We start from the raw sequence: 21848 nt of genomic DNA, 5'->3' as shown, positions 1-21848 counted from the left end.
AGAAACAGAAGGTACTCTACCCAATTCATTCTATGAAGCCACAATTACTCTGATCCCTAAACCACACAAAGATCCAACAAAGAAAGAGAACTTCAGACCACTCTCCCTTATGAATATCAATGCAAATTTCATTATCTGCCCTGGGATGGACATTGGGCTATTATTTAAAAACCATATTTTTCTCTCTTATTTCTGCCCAACAGGAAGGGCATCTACGAATAGGAGAAGGAAATAATCAGCCAAACCTACCGTCCCCAGTCATATGTGGGATACCGTGATTTAATTACAGTGAATTACTTCAAACATTGCAATATTTAAGGAGAATATAGTTTGAAAGTTACATGGATATGGAAGAAAGGTAAATGTTGGGAGCATGAAGGCCCTCGTGCCCAGAGATCTCCAGTGAAACGGGAATGTTAGGCATTCAGGATTGTTCTCTCAAAGGAAAGGATGTAAAACCAGTTTTCCCTCCAGCAGGCTGGCAATCAGAGGTGATTAACATTCTGGTGATCTGCGTTATCTGGAGGGCCAGGCCATAGTAGTCTGGAGGTGGCTAGTAGTCTAAAAGACCCTAACACTATCTGCATATCCAGGAGCTCTCACCAGCTCTATAACCCAAATGACCTCTATGCTATCTGTATGACCTAGACCATGCCAGATCCTTCCCTCGGCCCTTAAACTAATAACACAGAGAGTCTAGCTTGAGAACCCATATTCCTGGAAGAAAGGCCATGCTCCTTGAGTTGAATTTCAATGTCATTATGCCTCTTTTTGTATCATGGATTATATTATACCAAAAAACTTTTTCCCAAATTGCACTGTGTTTAAATATGCTGGCAATAAACCACCTGGCATCAGACTCTCCAGAAGCTTGATCTAGCCTAATGAAGTCAAGCTCAACCAAGTTTTCATTCTCACCTCTTCACAGATCTTCTCACTACTAGCTGTGACACCTGAAGGAAAATCCATAGATGAACATATAGATTATGGATCCATAAAGATGTCTATAACTCCAGTGAGTTATTTGATTTATTTGGACACTAGTACCTTCAACTAACTGTTGTGAAGTGGAAATCATATTTATCTTCAAGGGTCCTCAGTTTTCATACCAGCTCAGTGTAAAGCACCTACTTCAGTGTCTGACCCACAGTTAGCTCTCAAAAGCACTAACAAAGTTACCATTTATTATGTTAATGGCTTGTGGATCACACTGTTCAAGGATGGCATGCCTGAGGCCTACACAGAGGCACCCCTCTTTTGCCAGTCCTTTTGTAGCATTTTCCTCTAAGATGAAACACTTCTTCATAAAGAGAAGATAGTTAAGACATAGGATGTTATAATCAAAGGAGAGGTGAGCACATCCCCTGGACAAGTTCACTGAATCTTGGGAAGTAAAATGACTCAGGACCAACCAGCTTCTCTAGGCTTCTCATTCCTCATGCCTATATATAACAGTCACTGAGGGACACTGTGGGACCAGCCAGCTGCCTAATCTCTCTAATCTGTCAAGCTGCTTCAGGTACCCAGCTTTTGTGAGCCATAACCCATACTCCTTAAGTAACCACAGAAAGCTCATTAGTTTAGCAAGCTTGAGTTAGGTAGCTTCCTTGTCTGTCTGTCATTGGTTCCATATCTGGGGTGAGCACATGTTTATTAGTGTTGTCTAATACTGCCCCACAGTTTAGGTCACTTCAGCATCTTACCTATCACTAGGATATTTATAGAAAACATTGTGACAAGGTACTGTTCAACTATAGTCCTAAGCAGTCTACAACTCTCTCAAGAAGTCAACAGAAGTTCTCTGCCTCAATTACAAGAGGAAAAGGGTTTCCAAGACTCCCTTGGCATTGGTTACAGAACTGACAGTGGTTCTTAATCATTGGCAATGAAGTCTTTATTCTGCTTTCTCCTATGCTGTGCTATTAGAGCATCAATGCAACAGTCCACTCATTCCATCATACAACACCAATATTCCTAGTCACCCTGAGTGGGGTTTTGGGGTCACAACAATCATGTCCCTGCACTAAAAGTTCATGCTTCAGACCACAGTACCCATGGCATGCTAGTATATATCACATACATGAAAACCTTAAGATTTCAGATCCCTTAGTTCCTTTAGTAGCACCACAGAGCAAAACTAAAATGGACTTTAAAGAACAATGTAGGGAATCTACTTAAGATGGGGAATCATCAAGATGCAGTGGCCTGATCTAAATCACAAAGCTAATTAAGCCTCAGCACTCTCTGCTACTCTCTTACTTAACCCTCTTTATTGAACAAACGAATAACATAACAATACTTCAGTTAAACTAGACCAGACACTGGTAAGTGTCCTCTGACAGCCTCTCTCTGCTATCTTAACTATAAAAACCAATTCAGAACTAGCCTATCAAATGTGACCAGATAATTAAGCCTAAGAGCCAAGTGCCTCAAATTAACTGAACATTTTGATTAGGAAAAGACAGACCTTGTCTCTAGATCATCCTACCTTTTTAGTGCAGAAATAACAGATAAGTAAGGACAGCTTAGTTGTTTGGGGGCAGGGAAGTATGTCTTCTCAGATTTATCACAGAATATCAATACTACTGTCCCATCTGTGTAGAGGGATATAGAGGAATTTTAATCCAGCAAGATCATTGCCCTAATAACATCCAAAACCTTTTAGATCTGTGTGATCAGGCTGGAAGGCAGACATGCCCTTAGTACACATATTTAATCCTTCCAGCTGGAATCCTTTCCTACACACCTTTAATCCCAAACAATAACATCTAAGTGAGGGGCAAAGTGAAAAATCAGAAAAAGACTTGGCAGAATGAGAGATAGGATATATCCAGCTCTCAGGAGACCAGCACAGGAAAGAGAAGTTATTTAAGAGCAGTGCAGAGAGTGAGTCAGTCAAGTTGAAGGGTGGAGGGTCAATGCAGTGACTGCAGAGCAGTGGAGTTGAATTCATTCATGAATCTACTCAGAGGCAGCTGAAGCTAGAGAATAAGTAGTAGCCGTAAGATTAGAACAAATTGCCAGAATTCGTTTGTGGACAAAGAGAGCAATTCAGTGAGAATCCCAGAGTAGCCAGATTGAATCAGTCAGTTTGGAGAAGAGTTTCAGGTAGAACGGCTGGGTTGAACCAGCCAGAAAGAATTCAGAAAGAACTACTGTCTTAGTTAAGTTTTTACTGCTATGAACAGACACCATGACCAAGGCAACTCTTATAAGGACAACATTTAATTGGGGCTGGCTTACAGGTTCATCATTATCATTAAGGTAGAAAGCATGGCAGCATCTAGGCAGGCATGGTGCAGGCAGAGCTGAGAGTACTACATCTTCATCTAAAGGCTACTAGCAGAATACTGACTTCCAGGCAGCCAGAATGAGTGTCTTAAACTTCACACCCACAGTGACACACCTACTCCAACAAGGCCACACCTTCTAATAGTGCCACTCCCTGCCTGGGTGGAGTATATACAAAGCATCACAGCTACAAAGGGTGGCCTTAAGTGTCTGAGACCAAAATAACATCTGGCAAATAAAAGTTGCATTTACAGAGTGGACACTAGTATAAAGAATGGCCCCTGTTCTTCTACTATGTATCAAAAGAAAAGAAAAGAAAAGAAAAGAAAAGAAAAGAAAAGAAAAGAAAAGAAAAGAAAAGAAAAGAAGCCTTCCCAAACTTTAATTACCCAAGACCTTTAATTTGAGGTAGTAGCATAACAATTTTCTCTGTATTCTAAAAGTCATCAGACTTTGAGGAACACTTCACAATATTTTTAAAGTGCTGAATGGATTCAGATGGGCAGATGGTGTTATTTAATGCATACCTATTTGGTGTCACTTTGAATACATTTCCCTGGTGTATACCAACAGTGTAAACAGTGAAGCATTCATAAACAAATTTAGGTTTTAAAATAGTTCTTAGAAATCCTAGTTTAGTGGCCCTGGCATATTGGGAGGTGAGGAATCTCTCTTGTCTGCCAAATAACTTGTTTAGAATTTAAAATGTAAAATTATGACTTTCTTAATTTTAAAACCTTAATCTTTCTACTACACTTTCTCCTACCCATGCACCATCTCTAGAGTAATACAGATTAAGTAGGATGGGAAATCGAACCATCAATAGAGTGTGACATTTAGGAAGCCATTAACTCCATCTAGATCAAGATCAAAATACTCTTACCTCGGAAGCCAGGGCCAGGAGGTGTCCTTGGCTGGTTTTCTTGATTCTGTGGGGCAGTTTTCTAGTGTGTCTAGTCACATCAGGGTGAGCACTCAGCACGGGAAGGGAAAGGCTAATGCAATGACTACAATGCCAGATGGGTAGCTGAGAAGGATGGGCCAGTGGATTAGCTGCATGTAATCTAAATAAACAGGAGTTCAGGGGTTTTTGTTTTGTTTTGTTTTTTGTTTTTTTGTTCTGGGGGGGGAGTTATTTTTGTTGATGTTATTTTTTGTTTTTGTTTTTGTTTTAAAGAGAGGCTCACACACCCTTTTGAGATGAACAAGAAAACGAGAAAAGAAAATTGGAAGGTACAAAATCACATGGCCAAGAGGCATTATGCCAAGATTCCAGGAAGCACAGTCCTGTGAAAGGTAATTTACCGTGTGTGCCTGCACATCTGCATTTGTGTACACATATGTGTGTATGTGGTGTATGCCTGTGCATGTGTGTACACATTATTTTCTTTAATTAACAAAAGAAGATCATCTGAGATAAAGCCAAGGCAACTGACAAGCACTACAGTGACATCCATAACTATTTTTAGTATGAGTCTGAATTCTTAAGTGTATCTTTTCCTTCATACCAACTGGCCCTTTCAAAGTCCCTTACTCACAACTCCTCGGGATTGACAATAAGTAAAAAGGTTTAAAAAAAAAAAAAAAAAAAGCAAGGAAGGAAGGAAGGAAGGAGGGAGGGAGGGAAGAGTTAGAAGGAAGAAGGAGGGGAGGAAGAAAGGAAAAGAAGAACAAGCAGCTTGTCCTTTCGGCATGCTTTGTTTATAAATACTGTACAGCCACTGTGTGGGGTCTGGCCTTCTGTTTCCTAACTCTCAGCCAGTCCCTCAGTAGCCACCTGTTTCCTTAAACAGTTGTGGCAGCTATGTGTGGAATGTCATGACACTCATACCCTCCCACTCCCATCTCTGGGCTTCTGCTGCAAAGACTAAAAGGGGCAGGAAGATGAGGCATCCTTCAAGGTCAAAAGCCCACCTACATGCATGTATATTGACTGGATAGGGTTTTCTACTGTAGCATTCATTACTGTGGCCTGGAGAGAAGGACCACTCTCCCAGGGCCAACTAGTAGTCATGGGATCACAAAGAGTGGGAAGGATTTCACTTGTGTCATCTGTCCCAAGCCCTGTAGTTCATACTGTGATGGTGCCTATCCTTTAATACTCTACAGATTCCGATTGAAGCAGTCCTCAGAATTTAAAGCAAGCTCCCCAGATAATTCTGATGCACCCACTTCACATACTCACTGGATTATGTGTGCAGTCAACTGCTATTCCTTAAGTATCAACCAATGTGTTCAGGACACATATATGGAAGCTGAAGAGATGGCTCAGCAATTAAGAGCATTTACCACTCTTGTAGAACACCCAGGCTTGGTTTCCAGTACCCACATAGTGGCCCACACCCATCTGTAGGTCCATTTCCAAAGAATTCAACTCTTTTCTGGCCTTTGAAGGCAGTAGACACATACATAGTAAACATACATACATAAATTCTGGCAACACACTCACATATATAAGATAATCTAAAACCAAACAAATAAACCATTTCAAATTTAGAATGGAAGAGGTCAATAAAGGCTAACAAAAATAAAATATAGGTAAGTTATGCTAAATGTTGGTCTGTGTTCTGAACTGGCCACATCTGACAAATTTTCATGACCAAATAGGAAAGAAAACCCTATGTCCTCCTAAAAACTCTGCAGTCTTTCACTCTACCACTGTCCGCCTTTCTCTTCTTCGGATTTTCCTTCACTTTTCCATTCTCCCTACTCATCTCTTTCACATGCACTTGTTCCATTTCTGTGAGTCTGTGAAAATGAAAAATACTATGTTCTTGAATGTGCTGGTAGCCACCTTCCCAGGCAGCACTTTTGTGAAGGCAAATGACATGGCAAAGCAATGGGCAGGGAAAACCTAGCTGTCACCCCATCTCCATTCAGCAGGCAGGACTGAGCAAGCCTTTTCTGGATGGCTAGTCTACAGGTCTTTACTGCTCCATAGCTTGCAAGTTTACTAATTTGTGCATGAATGCAGTTTAGAAAAGACAATTGGTTGGATCTGTCTTTATATCCATTGCTAGTTTGTTCATCTTCTCCAGTTTCTCTGTGTCCAATTGTTAATCCAATCAAATGCTCTTGTGCACAGATCCTGACAAGCTTCTATATGTACTCTTTGTCTGGCTCCTTTAGAAGATCATTAATTTTCATGGTAAGCCCAAACAATTGTAAGATGATAAGGCTAAATAGGGCTCATCTTCACTTCACTGTTTGCAGACTCCCCCAAAATCTGGCCCCCACAACATCTCATTCTGTATACTAGAGCTGAGGGTTAGATTGCATAATTCCTGACACAACCTGGAATCTATGTGCTACTGCACCATCTAAAAGCCCTTCCTATCAAGTGTCTACAAGGTTTTTTTTTTCTTTTTACCCTGAGCTCCAGAATTTCCAGCATTTGATCATATGAATAAAATAATAGGTCAAGTTCTTTAGATGAAGAGTCAAAATGAGACAGAACATCTACCTTATTCTGTGACTTTGAATGGGGTTAAAAGAGAACATAAAGAAATCAGAACCTGACTCTTACCATTTATCTGCTATATAACCTTGAACCAAATTACTTGGTCTTTGTGTCTGTTTACACTCAATCAAATGAACACGTGTTATACCCACCACTTGGCATTTCAATAAGCACTAATCAAAACAATAAGCACTAAGCAGGTGCTTATTCAGTACCTGGTCCAGTGGGAACTCAAGCACTGTTTTGTTTTTAAACTGATTGAAAGGTTTTTTTTTTTTTAATTTAAAACATGATTATATCATTTCTCTCCCTCCAATCACTTTCCCACCTACCTTGCTCCCTGTCAAATCCATGAACTTTTTTATTTCATTCTTACTACACACACAAAAGCATAAATATATAATACAACCTGTTTAGTCCATTTGGCATTATTTGTGTGTATATGACTTCAGGGATGACTGATTAGCATTAGGTAGCCAATTAGGGGGATCCTCTCGGGGAAGGCTATTTCTCCCTGTCTCAGCATTCCTTAGTTCTCTATAATCCTTTGTTTAGTGGTAGGGTCTCTTTCACCCCTCATCAAAGAAACTTTTCTTTAAAGCAGAAAAAAAAAAAAAAAGACTATTACGGGAAACTATAAATTATCAAAATTCAGAGACCTGTCCACCATGGTGATTCTAGCCCCAGTTGATACATTTGTAACACCTAAGGCTCAGGGAACATCACACAAGAGGGATCAGAAAGATTTCGAGAGCCAAGAGACCAGAAAATCAGCTGTGAGACTTGTCTTCTAGAAATGACATGGATACTTCACCTGTAATACCTCAACAATGTAGCTTCCAAAACTAGCCCTGGACAAGGACAGCACCAATAGACATGGTTCATCTCTAACTGCTGAGTTCTTCCCAGTGCCATCTCTTCCTAAAGATGCTTCTTTTACATCTAACCATGAACTAGTATTTTTAGTTTACTATTGTAATTTTTTACTTTGTTACTTATTCTGACATTTAAAAGTACGACTTGCATGCCTTTTATATGCCTTTCCACATACCATATATATATATATATATATATATATATGCACGGGGCACTCTATAACAAGTTAATAGGGATATAAGGATCTCTATATAAATTTCACTATCATATATAACAATTTCTATACTCTACCATCACTTTGATTAAATTAAAGGGATTATTTTCTTTACATGCCAACCTATTTTCAAAGCTAAAACAAACCCCAATATTTCTCCTTTGAAATGAACATTGATTTACAAGAGACTACTTGGGTAGACTAAATTCATCCTTAATGGTAGATAGAGGGAAGGATTGGCAGGCTTCGAGTGTGGGGATAAGCACCTTTCCTGCATCAGGACCAGCCCACGGTGGGGAAGCTAGTCCGAGGCAAGCAATGAGGCACTATGAAGTGAAACAGAAAGAGGCTGCCTGCATGAGTTGTGGCCATAGGAACCACAGAGAAGAGCCAGTGAGACAGGAAGCTTAGCAAATTCATAGCCAGTCTTGACTTATTTAGAAAAACTACTGATGGTCTCCATCTGGGAATGGGAGCCCCCAGCATGCTAGACTTCTGCAGAATAAAACACTCTTTGCTTTTACATGCTTTTTGGGTCTGGGGTATTCTTTGGTGAATTATGAGCCCTTACATTTGGGAGCTCTTGTCTAGGATTTATTGGAGACTCCATCACCCAAATAGTGGGGTGTTTTTCTGATAGGATACCTGGTTGTCTTTTGTCCTGTCCATCTCTCTGTTTCTGTTTCCAGTTTACTCTGGAGGCTAAGAGGGACAAAGTGGACATGAATTGGTCACCAAGCCATCGGCAATGGAGGATGCTCCTCCGCTACCAGCAGTAGGAGAATTTGCTCGTACTCATCTGGATTCTGGACTTGCTGTGAGGATATGGGCCTCCCATGCCCAGGGAGGAAGACCATCTGAGACAACCTTTTTGTTTTGTTTTTTGTTTTCCTGGGAATGTCCTTCTGTGTCTGTCTGTGTACATTCTGTTTGTGCTTTTTGCTCTCTCATACAAATTTTTCTTTGATTCCTAGGATGGAGCAGGCACATAGCACCCCACTAGATGCTGAACCATTTTAAAGGCATGCCCTGAGTTGTAGAAGACTTGGGTCTAACAATCTTTTGCAGGAATGAATGGCCTACCTATAAAGTACAATGGCCTGAGGAGGGGACTTCCCATCTCCCCATCATTACATGGTGAAGGTCATAGTTTATGAGGCTGGGCGCCACCCGGACCAAGTGTTATATATCACTATGTGGCAATTCCTGGTCAAGAAGCCCTTTGCTTGGACGAAAGCATTTCTGTTATGTGCCTCACTGCTCCCTGCCCTTCTTCCTCTAAAGGAGGGCCAGCCTCGGTCTCCTGTCTTGCTCCACTTTTCTGTTACCAAGGAGCATCTCTGTCCCTGACCTATGTTCCTGCTTCTGCTGCCACTGTTTATGCCCAGCCAGCACAGGCAGAGGGAGGAGCAGCCCCTGACTCCCTGGCTCTCCTAACTCTACTTGGAGTCCACATGACATTCAGGCTCATACTGCCCAGAGAACCAACTCTACTAAGGCCTTACCCCTCCAGGTTACAAGACCCCCTCCAGACGCTCAGGGGAGATAGTTCATGATATATGTGCCATTTGCCAATAATGATCTTTACAATTAGAAGTTGAAGGACTCTCCATTTTTAGAAAGACCATCAGCTCTTCCAGGTCTTCTAGATTCAATCATGCCGACTCACCTGCCCACCTGCTCTGTCAGCAACTGCTCCAGGTCCTCTTCACAACACAGGAGAAAGAGAGGATCATGGGAGCTATCCAAAAATTGGTCTGGGAGCAAAAGGGCTGCCCACCCAAGTCTAGGCTGATAACGATGCAGCCTTTCCTTTGAGTCAACCCAACTGGGATTTTAAGACTGGTGAAGGTAAGGAGAGGCTATGGGTCCACCACCAGACTCTGATAGGGGGCCTCTGAGAGGTCACCAGATGACCCACAAATTTATCTAAGATGAGCCAGGTGATGCAAGGGAAGAATGAGAGGCCCAGGTAATATCTAGAAAGACTTTTAGAAGCCTAAAGGACTTATACTCCTTTGACTCAGAAGCCAGAGAGCACCAGTCAGCCATGAACATGGCTTTTGTTAACCACACTGTCCCAGACATCCATTGGAAGCTTCAGCCACTGAGCACTCAAAAGTCAGGCTCTATTTGCCTTTGAATGGCAAGACTTGCAGAGAGGCTTCAAGAAACAACTGACTTGGACATGCCTGCCTCAAGGATTCGAGAACTCTCCCACCAACTTTGACAATCACTGCATGAGGACTTTGGTGAGAACTGGTAGGCCCACCCCCAAATAACTGTACCGAGATGACATCCTGATTGGCTCCTGGCTTGGAGATATGCCAGGAGGCCACATGAGACCTGCTACAGAAGCTGAGTCAACTTGGCTACCAAGTGTCTGCTAAGAAGGCTCAACTTTGTCAACTTGAGGTCACCTATCTGGGGTACAAATCCAAGCGAGGGAAGGGCAGCCAATACATGCTATCTGACTCCTGGAAGCAAACCATCCTTAGCATCCCAGTTCCATCAACCCAAAGGCAAGTACAGGAATTTCTGGGATGTGCTGGATTTTGTAGACTCTGGGTGCCATGATTAACTGAGATAGCCAAACCGTTATATGAGGCCACCAGAGGCCAAGAGGACAAAACAGAATGGACCCCTAAGATAGACATGGCTTTTAAGACTCTAGGAAGAGCTTTATTGGAGGTGCCGGCCTCAGCCCTCCTGGACACTCACAAACCTTTCCACCTGCGTGTGGGTTAGAGAGACAGGAAAGCAAAGGAGGTGCTCACCCAAACCTTGGGATCATGGAAAGGACCTGTGGCTTATGTATTTAAGAAGCTGGAGCCGGTGACTCAAGGACGGCCAGCCTACCTCGTGATCATAGCTGCCATGTTCCTGCTAGTCAGGGAGCAGGAACTTGTCATCACCACTGCCCCCACCCCATGCTATTGAAGGGACCCCCAAGAATCCACCCAGCCAGTGGCTGTCAAATGCCGGACTGGTGCACTTTCAGGCTCTACTTCTGAATCCCCTTCGCATAAGATATAACCCATCGCCTGCCAAACCCAGCCATCCTGTTATCTGACCCATCCTTAGACGTGCAGCATGATTGCTCCATAGTTCTGGGACATGTCTAGAACACCATGTCGGACTTGACTGACATACCTTGGCCAAACTGGAACTTATGTACTTCATGGATGGGAGCAGCTTCATCCAGAATGGAATCAAGTATGTAGGAGCAGTGGTAGTAGACTTAGACTCTGTTTTTTTTTTGTTTTTTGTTGTTGTTGTTGTTGTTGTTTTGTTTTGGCAACTACTTTGCTTATGGAACTTCAGCCCAGAAAGCTAAACTAAAGGCTCTAACTTGGGTTTAAAACTGGCAAAAGGAGCCATAGCTAACATCTACACGGGCAGCAGTGGCTCATGTACATGGGTCCATATACCAAGAGAGGATTATTGACTACTGAAGGAAAAACCATCAGAAATAAGGAAGAAATACTTACTCCACTGGAGACATTCTGGCTTGCTCTCAAAGTAGCCATAATTCATTGCCCCAGGCATCAGAAGGGGTGTATCAGAAATAGCCTGAGGGAAGAGGCAGGCAAATAAAACCAAAAGGGAGGCCACCTAAGCTTCCACTGCCAACATCCTGATCGCTTTACCACCCCGTGCACTCCCAGCCACCCCTGAATACACTGCTGAAGACAAACAACATCGGGCGAAATGCCAAAGAGTTTACAGAAGAGATGGATGGTTGCTGATCTCTGAAGGCTGCAGCATCCTACCTAAGTAGTTGGCTAACAACTCATCCATCAGATGCATCAAGCTTCATACCTAGTCACTGAAAACTGAAGGAAATGCTGTGAGCAGCAAGGTACAAAATATTCGACTTAGGACATTTGGTTGATCACCTGATCTCAGACAGTGCCACCTGCCAGGCTGTGAACTCCTCAGGCTCCAGTCAAGGAGCCACTCCAGGAACCAGAATCAGGGGTCAATGTCAAGGGGCTCATTGGGAAATAGATTATACAGAAATAAAAGCAGGAACATATGGATCTAAGTATTTGCTAGTTATTATAGATATATTTTCAGGGTGGGAAAAAGCCTACCCTACAGAGAAGGAGACTGCCAACATAGTGGCAAAGAAGCTTCTGGAAGACAGCATACCTAAGTATGGTTTGCCTACCCTGCTTTGGTCTGACAGTGGACCAGCATTCATCTCTCAGGGAACTCAATCTCTAGCACAAGTTCTGGGGACCAATTGGAAATTACATTGTGCAAACAGACCCCAGAGTTTAGAGCAAGTAGAGAGGATGAATAAGGCCCTGGAGAAGGTCTTGACCAAATTAACCCTTGAAACTGGCGGTGACTGGGTGTCCCTCCTACCTTATGCCTTATATAGGGCTAGGAATACCCCTATACTTTAGGTTCATTCCCCCTTTGAGATCCTATATGGGAGCCTCCCTCTTATGCTACCTAACCTCCAGTCTGACATCTGGGCTGAATATGACTAACATAAGTTTTTAGAATTCTTGGAAGCCCTCCATAGGGTCCAGAAACAACTCTGGCTGCCATCCTCCAGGTTTATGAGTTTGCTCCTCCCCCTGACCCCCATAGCTTTGAACCAGGTGACTAAGTCTAGATTAAGAGACATAACCACAAGACTATAGAACATCGCTGGAAAGAACCTCACTCCATGATCCTGGCCTACAGGATGTGAAAATAGAAAAGGTCAGGCCATGGATATAGCACTCCCATGTTAATGCTGCAACTGTGGATAAACTGGAGCACCCTTACTGTCTGGGTACCCCCAAGGGGTGATGCAACAACCTTGTCATCAAGTTCACAGTGGCTGGCAAGAAGGCCAATTGGACTGCCAGTTCTTAACTCCTCTCACCCCAGACTTAACACACAACTGTTGGTTACCGGACAGGGATTCTGCATTAGAAATGAGGTACCCTCCGCCTATTCCCACCTCTGCAACCACACTGTAACCCCTACTGTTGCAGGGTACATGCTGCCCCCAGAGAATGCTTGGTAGGTTGTACCTCAGGGTTTACTCTATGCATCTATGGCCTGGTTATAAATATGACTGAGGATTTTTATATTCTAGTACGGCTTGTACCCAGAGTGACTTTTTTTTTATTCTGGAGATTATGTCTTCAACCAGCTAGCACCTCCAAAACAGTGGGTTAAAAGGGTGGCCATTTCTGCTGTGTTACTAGGGTCTCTCCTTGGCACAGGGCTGGCCTGAGCTGCTAATGTAGGGAACTGAGTCCTAATACTCCAAGATAAAATCTACAAGGCCTTATGGATGGCGATAGCTGCAGATATAGAGAAGATGGAAAAGTCCACCACGGCCCTGCAGGAAGCAGTCCTACAGAACAGAGGATGCCTAGACTTGCTTATAGCAGGGAGGACCCTGTGCAGCCTTAGGTGTTTCTATGTTGACTACTCAGGGGTGGTCAAAGAATCCATGGCCTTAGTCAGAAAGAGACTATAAAACAGAATAGAAAGAAAACAGTCTCAGGGTTGGTCTCCTTGCCTGACCACCCTTGTCTCTGCCCTGACCAGTTCTCTTACCCTGCTAATGTTGGCCTTGACTGATGGTCACTGCATTTACAATGAGGAACGGATTCCATTATTCAACTGATGATTCTCAAACAACAATACCAGCCCATAGGAACATCTCAAGGACTTGAGATGGCCCAAAAGGGGAAAATGAGACAGGCTGACTCCATGACAGGCTTCAAATTAGCAGTTCAAGAGAGTAGGCCTAAATCTCTGTTTCCAAGAAGTGGGCAAGTCCAGGCAAGTCCAGGTCTCAGAAGCTGCCCAGCCACCTGGCCTGAGGCAAGGACAATGGGTCAGCAGAAGTTTCCAGACCTCCTCAGCAACAGTTTCCAGACTTCCCCAGCAATGGTTCAGGAATGTCCCTAGAGATAGAGCCAATGATAGAGGTCACGTACCCCTCCCCAGATTTCCCCTAATGTTCTTTAAACTGGGTCTGGAAGCACTTGGGCATCTCCATCTTAGAAAGGGAGAACCCAGCCTGCTGGACTTCTGGGAAGGGAGGGAGGAAGGGAGGAAGGGAGGGAGGGAGGGAGGGAGGGAGGAAGGAAGGGAGGGAGGAAGGAAGGAAGGGAGAGAGGGAGGAAGAAAGAGGGGAGCGGAAGAAAGAGGGGGAGGAAGGAAGGAAGGAAGGAAGGNAAGGAAGGAAGGAAGGAAGGAAGGAAGGAAGAGGGGGAGGGAGGGAGGGAGGAAGGAAGGAAGAAAGAGGGGGAGGGAGGGAGGAAGGGAGGGAGGGAGGGAGAAAAAGGAAAAACTACTGGTGACATCTAATCAGATATCTATCTATTTTTAAAAGAAGTTAAGGTAAAAGAGAGCAGCTTTTGCCAAATATTTTCCTATGTATGTTTGTTCAGTTAGTTGACTTTTTTTTCACAGTGGAAATTCTAGACTTTTGTTTTTACCTCTCTTCTAAAACATCAAATGACATGGTGATTTGTGATTCTAGCATGGGAATCCTAAGGCTCTCAGACAGCCAATTTTCCCAGGAGTAATCCTGCACCCAGAGTCAGTGGCAGACACCCAGAGCATTGCTAGAGAGAGAGAAGTTAGCTATTGTCTTTCCAATTCCTGAAAGCAAACTGCTAAGTAGGCCATGCAAACAGCCATTTTTCAAAGCACAGGATTCTTTACTCCTCCTGGAAATGCACCCAGAATTAAAAACAGTGGCAGCATAGAATGCTAACCCTTAATTCATCTTTAAAGCCTAGCAAAGCTGAGTCCCTAGTGATAATGTAATAGATACCACTGTCAAACATCTGTACGGCAGGAATCTGAGGGTATCTATAGCTATTGCTTCACACCAGTTAGAATGCCCTCGGAAAAGCCAATGTTTTTTAGAAAGAGCACTCACATCCTTCCTACAAGGCAGGTTTCCTCTCTTCTAAGCATTTCATCAGTCTAAACAGTTTCTGCTTCTACACTTTAGCCCAGCAGGTGTATGCCAAACAGGAAAAAGCATGGGAGCCCAGGTTGGCAAAGGCAGCCCAGGCCTAGAGAAATCCATTTACGGATGAGAGTTCTTCGACCATCCCTGAGGTAGAGGAGTGAAAACCCTTGAGCTGACTTATCAGAATGAAAGGAAATTCCTACACTGTGGTAGTGAATTTATGTCCTGTAAACCCACAGTAAGACATTCCCAGAATGAAATCCAGGGCTGCCTCTCTGCTGCTGGCTGGAAAGGCAGCTGGTGGGTGACCTAACTGGAAGAGCAGTGAAGTGAGTGTTGATTTTAAAGGCAGACTGCCCGGGTAGGACCTCCTGGCTTCCACTCCTTAATGCCTTTGGCCAACTATGTAACCTAAAAGCAGGTTGCTGGTTTGCCTGGTTTGAAGTACCGCTGCTGAGCAGAGGACATGAGGAGCACCGCACCAGCAGAGCATCACACCAGCAGAGCATCAGATCAGCAGAACCTTCTGAGAAGAGGAAGGAATGGACAAAACACCCTTTCCCCAGGCCAGCAAATAGTGGGCTCAGTATAAATCCCGTCCTCCAAAGTTTGTTTTTCCTATTTCTTTAAGCAAAAGTATCCCAAAACTTTATCATAAAGTCTTAAAATGTGTGTGTGTGTGTGTTTGTGTGTGTGTATAAATGGTAACTCAGATATTTAAAATATCTACCACCTCTTCCCTTAAAATATACATTTTGTGTGTGTGTGTGTGTGTGTGTGTGTGTGTGTGTGTGTGTGTGTGTGTTATGTTTTCAGAATGTATTAGCAGGAACTTATCAAGCAAGTGAAAGTATTTTCCATGTCTGTTCTCTCCTGAGACATCTTGCACATAGTACAATGAATACTTGATAATGTAGGTTGAAGGCCTGAATACTTTGCCACAGGAAATTGCATGACTTCAATCCCAAGAGTTCCTTTTCTTTTCTTGAGAAGTCTCGAGTTTCCCACCTGAAAAATAAAAGCTTAGACCTACTGACCCTAGAGTCTTAGAAAGTACACATTGCTCGGTCCCTGTGGTCTTCCTCTTCACTCACTGGGAGGCTGGACACAACTCCCTTCCTGTTACTTCCCACTCTTACCCATGGTGTGCCTTCTCCTGGCTAGTGTGTGACTCCAGCATGCTACTGTAATCTCCTCCCTAGCTCTAAGTAGCAAGCATGCAGCCTCCCAATGAAAATCTTCCATTTCATCAATAAAGTAGAAGCTTTTGGAGTGATTCATTCTTACTCCTTTGCAATTTCCTGAATTTTTTCTGGGTTTTCCTAGCAATGCAAGTTCTACTAGCTTTGTTGGAAGAAGTTCTCTGGTCATTTTTCTCTGTCCTATGTCACCTACATTGGAGAACATTTAGAGATTATCAAAATATTTTTCTCCTCCATTTTCTGTCCTAGTCAGATTAAAAATATTTTCATTTAATTACTGTCTGGTTTTGCTGACGGTTTGTGTCACCCCACAGGTTCAGTTGGGGGGAATCCTTGAGACTGCTGAACTCTCACCGCAGCGGCTTTCAGAATGTCAGGTTTCGTGTTCTATTAAAATGTCCTCAGATCTACAATCACCTCACCAAGGCTAAAGATGAATGTGGTATTGGTACAACTTATTTGCCAAGTATTTACAGTAAAACGACATCACATGTTATCACCATGATTTCACAAGAGAAATTTAACACTAAAAACCAGGTGGAAGTCAATGTTAGAATGAAATACCATCCCTGGACAGAGTAAGTTCATAGCCAACCTGATGGTTTTATGAGCACCTGACTGTAACAGTGCCCTTACTTTCCTCAAATTTCTTGAACAGAGAAGAGATGTCAGAGATGCATGTGTGGGTAGTGAATGTTGGAGGCAGCATGCTACCAACTACAGCACCTCTCTTCCAAGGGTGAGTTGTAATACAAGGCCTCTTGCTTCGGGTTGAAGTTTGCACTGGGCTTTCTATATAGATTTTTCTTGGGATGGCTCCATAAGACCAACTTTGCACATTTCACACAACCCATGTGAAGCAGACATAACAAGCTGAGCCTAGAGATGCTCTCTCATCGCAAAAGGATGCTCTCTCTCCACTCTGCCATTTTCTACTTCCATCTGTTTACAGAATCTGCCTTTCTCCATCTTATAAGCTCAGGCTTCTGAAATCTTTCATTATTCCTGGGAAAGGTATTCTCTTTGCTCAACATGTTTATACCTATCTACCCTTAAATGTCTTTTTATTGATAATTCATTTTTAAGTAATAATAACACTATAATCTTTCACTTGTACCTATGAATACAATAATTAGTAATCACAAGATTGTGGATGTGGAAAAAACCTTTTTAAAATTTCTCTCCTTTAAAGATTATTAAGTTATGTGGGAATGGCCTCATTGAGTTTAAACAGCCCCATAATGTTCACTACAGTGAATTATGATAGGTAATATGATCCTTTATATCAATAGCTGTTGTAGAATAGAAGATAATGAAGTTGTAAAATGACAGAATGTTTTTACCTGTATGAATTTTTTTAAAGGAAGCAATAAAGAAGTGAATGTAAACACTGAGAGAATAGAAGATGAAGGGAGGAAAAGGTTGGGAATGCCACAACCCATACCAACACATGTAAAAATATTCCTAACAATATTACGTCTAACAATCTGTTATATACTAAAAACAGTCTTAGTTGAACTAAGCCACTTTTATGTATCAATGTATCATATATATATCATATATATATATATATATGATATATATATGATATATATATCCATCTGCTGTCTAATTTTTGTGGTGATGGGGAATGAATCCAGGGTTTCATGAATATGAGGCAAGTTATTTACCACTGGGCTTTGGTCCCAACACATTTTATATGTTTAGATATAGAATTTGGCCTAGAAACATCTTCTCTGATTTCCCCCAATAAAGAGTTGTTTTTCTTCCCACAAAAAAAAAGGATTGCAGAAATATAACCTGGGTAAGTTCAATTCTTCTCTTTATCCCCATCCAACATAAAGACACAAAATGAATATTGAAAACTGCTGATATATATTCTCCCAGATTATTCCTTAAAAATAGTCACACTAACATAAATGCTAGTACGTTTTTAAATGAGAAGAAGTTCATCACTTACCAAAATAAGTCCTGATATTAGTGAGGAAGTGCCTGTCAGGGCCACGTAGAACTTTGGGGTTAACGTGTTCAAAAACATGCTCACTGAAAAAAAAGAAAAAAAGAAAAAGGGAAAAGATTGAGATAGGCATGACTATAATCAGTAAAGCTTTCTGTTTGTTTCTTAAGACTGTGTGTGTGTGTGCGTGTGTGTGTGTGTGTGTGTGTGTGTTATATATATGCATGTAAGTATGTGATGTAGCCATCACATAGGTTCTAGAAAATGAACCCCTGCAAGAACACTGAGTTCTCTTAACTACTGAGCCACCACTCTGGCACCTAACTCATTTATTGTTATTCCTTGTGAAATAATTCTGATGAATTCTGATGACCAGAATTCCTAGAACCTTAGCAAAGTCCCACTGAAATGAAGAACTAGTAGACTGATTTAGAAAGGCAGATGTCAAGCTATACTCTAAATGCTAAAATACCTGCCAGGTAAAGTACACTAGTGGCCTTACTGTTAGAAGTATAAGCAATAGTTTTCTGCTTACATTTGAAACCTGTTCCACAGAAAAGAATTTATGCCTAGTAATATTAACCCATCAAAGACCTATGGTTGAGGAAGGTGTACATCTTAGTTTACCTACTGCTATTATTTTGCTCAATGGAAATGTTCTCAAATTGCCTTCTAAAATAAACGAATGTTTGTACCAATAGATTAGTGCTATTCTCAACCTTAGTCAGAGAAACTTGTATTTGCAGTAGGTATCAAGCAATGCTGAGACTCATAACTGGTCAATGTGCTGAGAATAAATGACAATTGAGTGTTCAACCTTAATCAGACATTTATTCTAATTTCAAAGTTCAGCGAACATCACAGAAGAAAGGGAGGAAGGAAAATAAGGACAAGTGCATGGGGAGGAGTGCTGTCACATGCTGTCTTCTGGACAGGACATGGTCATCGCACTCGGGAACTTACAGCTCTGATGCTTACCTGCACATGACCTACACAGACAAGCCAGTCAATGTTCCTGTCTGGTTGGGAGAGGGGTTTATGAGGCTTCAACACTAGTTGGGGTGCTGCTAGCAACTGATGGCCCCTAAGGATGGGTGGGTGACATTTTCTTTGTGACATTCCAGAGGGAAGTTAGACTCTATATGGGCCTCCACAAGATCTGGCTGTAGGCAAGCCTGGTAGAACATTTTCTTAATCACTGGTTGATACTGCGGGGCCCATCTAATTGTGGGTGGTGCCACCCCTGGGCTGGTGGTCCTGGGTTCTGTGAGTATACCTTACTGACTTGTTCCACACATGGCTTGCTCAGCCTCCAGGTTCCTGCCATGTTTGAGTTCCTATCTTGGCTTCTTTCAGTGATAAGGAAGAATAAGCCAAATCAACCCTTAACTCCCCCAAGTTGCTTTGCTATATTGTTTCATCACAGCAGTAGTAACCCTAATAAGACAGGCAGAGCTTTCTTCTCTTGGTCTCTTGCCTTCTTGCTCCCAGTCTGTCTCCTTGCCCCTTCCCCATTCCCTCCCCCTCCTCCACATGCTCATGGCCGGCCTCTACTCCTCTACTTCTCTCTCTCTTTGCCTTTCTCTGCCTCTGCTACCCTCTTAACTCCCCTCCCTATGCCCTGAATAAACTCTATTCTATTAAAAAAAAAAAAAAAAAAAAAAAGACAGGCAGTAATGTGGATTCAAGCAAGTCACCAGTACAGTAGTATGAAAAATGAAAACCAACATGGGCAGTTGATAATGCTGGCTAACTGCAGGATGCCCAAAATAAGTGCTAAGGAAATCCAAGTCTGTACCAAGATCATCTTTCTTGGCCATTCATAAATAAAATGTAACTCCTGTTGCCATTAGCATGATGAGATGCCAGTCTCTGAAAATCTGCTAAAATGGCAGCTTAGGAGATGCTTAAAAAAAAAAAAATCTGGGAATATCTCTGTAAATAGTCTTTTCTTTCTAAATATATTTTACACACATAGCATTTGTATCCCCTTACAAAAGCAGTTTTCATCCAGTCAGCTCAGGGAGGATTAAAAGCATAGAAGGAGCCCCTGCCTCAGCCTCTGCCTGTCCTCTCCCTGCTCTTCTGCCCTCCTTGTGCTGGGTCTCGAGCTTTTCTGTATCACAGTCCTCTGGAGAAATGCTATGACATTTATCTTTGTGAGGGAGAAGCAGGGAGACTTATTTTTAGTCGCATTGCTAAGGTAAGACCCCCTCATAAATCATCCTGTCTACTCTTTCTCAGCCCTTGATGCTGCCCTGGCAGCTGTACAGGGATCCTGTTTCTGCTTTACAGAGCAGCCAGCTCCATGGGGGAGCTGAGCTGAACACATTTCTTTTCTCAGCTGTGGTCTGGGGAAGTATTATTGGAGTGTGCCATATTAGTACGAACAACGCAGCGCTAGGTTTCCATGCCACCTTCTTCCTTGCTAGGGAGAGGCCATCTGCCAGCTTTTCCTGTCATCAGGAAGGACTGCCCAAAGCCCTAATAACCCTAAAGACAAGTGAAACAGGGTCTCATGGTGGATTTCCTTTCACCTACAAATAGGTACTGTGAAGAACAGCATCCTGATGGAAACCCTAACAAAAACTTGTATATTTCATATCAGATACTTACGGTATGTTTTAATGTAAGTTTAAAGATGATTTTAAAAGTTAAATATAAATATAGCAAAAGTAAGTCTCTAATGCCTGGAACTCTGTATTTTCTCCTCCTCTTTCTCCCCCACCCTGCTCTCTCTTTTTGTGGTCTGTGTTTGTTTTCCAAGGTTTGACATGCAGGGTGAGATGCATGTTGTGTAGGTTCAATAATTATTTTCTTGATAAGCCAATAATTTTCCTAGATATCATAAGATACTATGCCTAGAGGAGTGGCTATATAGAACCCTTAAAATTAGTCATTTGGGAGGAAAGGAAGAGAGAAATGATATAACTATATTATAAACTCAAAACTAAAAGACAAATTTTTAAGAAAGAACTTAGTCAGTTGGGATAATGATTTACCATACTAAATTCCAAAGACACTTTTCTTGTGAAAGAAATTTCTATGCAAACCTTTTCAAACTACATTGTGTATACTTGACTTTACTTTTAAACAGAATGTCTTTGACATGTTTCAATCTTTCATCAGTACCTCTACCAAAAGACACAAACTGTAGTACTGTTAGCATGTAGCAATATATTCTGAAACTGACTTTATTCAGAAATAAACACGATTTTCTTCCAAAACTGAGTAATACCTGGCAGAAATACTCTTCAAATCTTTTCATGTTCTTTTATAGTTTGGTGTGCTAAGCCAGTAGTAACTATTCTTTTTCATGCCTTGCCTGCTCTCATGTGTTTTCTTTATATGGTGTGCTATTTAAAAATCTGTTATAAATTCAAAGGAAGATCATCAGTTGTGGCTCAATGAACTACGTACATCCAGTGTGTATCAGGCACTGTGTAAAGTGTTGAGGAGTCAAACAGGTTGGCATATAATTCTTGTTTTTAAGGAACTCTGGGTAATTTTGAGAAGCAGACATGGGAACAATATAACAGGCTATTATGATTCCAAGTGCTACTGAGGTACTCTTTACTTGGCTCTGGCTAGGGTGGGACAAACTGTGCATCAATGTGCTCCTTTGAGAAAGCTTCAAAAATAGTGTTGCAAAGCATATGCACTAGAATCATGCAAAATAAGAGCTGAGATTGACAGCCAAAATTAAAGGGTCTTTGGTAATCCTTCTAGGTTCTTCTGTGTGCAATCTATGCATTGGCTTTTTTTCTTGTTTAATGCTTAGAGTCTGAGGAGTTGAAAAAGCTCAACTGCTGAATTCTTGATAGGCAGAGAATCACTGGAGTGAATGATACTTGTTCTCATAGGACAGCTGTGTGAGTGATGGAGAAGAACACTCCCAGACT

The 21848-nt window shown here is 42.1% G+C and overlaps 1 protein-coding gene across 7 annotated transcripts in view; it reads right to left on the bottom strand.

Annotated features, from left to right (window-relative positions):
• Positions 1–21848, bottom strand: part of St7 (suppression of tumorigenicity 7) — a 238825-nt gene that overhangs the window by 107774 nt on the left and 109203 nt on the right. For all 7 annotated transcript variants that reach the window (XR_003843297.1, XM_021190886.2, XM_021190889.2 and 4 more), the window contains exon 2: positions 17950–18032. Coding sequence is in view for 6 of the 7 variants with exons in the window: in XM_021190886.2 (XP_021046545.1) it covers positions 17950–18032 (83 nt within the window). In the remaining variant the exon portion in view is untranslated. The remainder of the gene's footprint in view (positions 1–17949; positions 18033–21848) is intronic.

Source organism: Mus pahari, chromosome 2 (genome assembly GCF_900095145.1).
Source record: "Mus pahari chromosome 2, PAHARI_EIJ_v1.1, whole genome shotgun sequence".
NCBI lineage: Eukaryota > Metazoa > Chordata > Mammalia > Rodentia > Muridae > Mus > Mus pahari.
The sequence above is the reverse complement of the archived record's forward strand: the minus strand, read 5'-3'. Positions and strand labels throughout refer to the sequence as shown.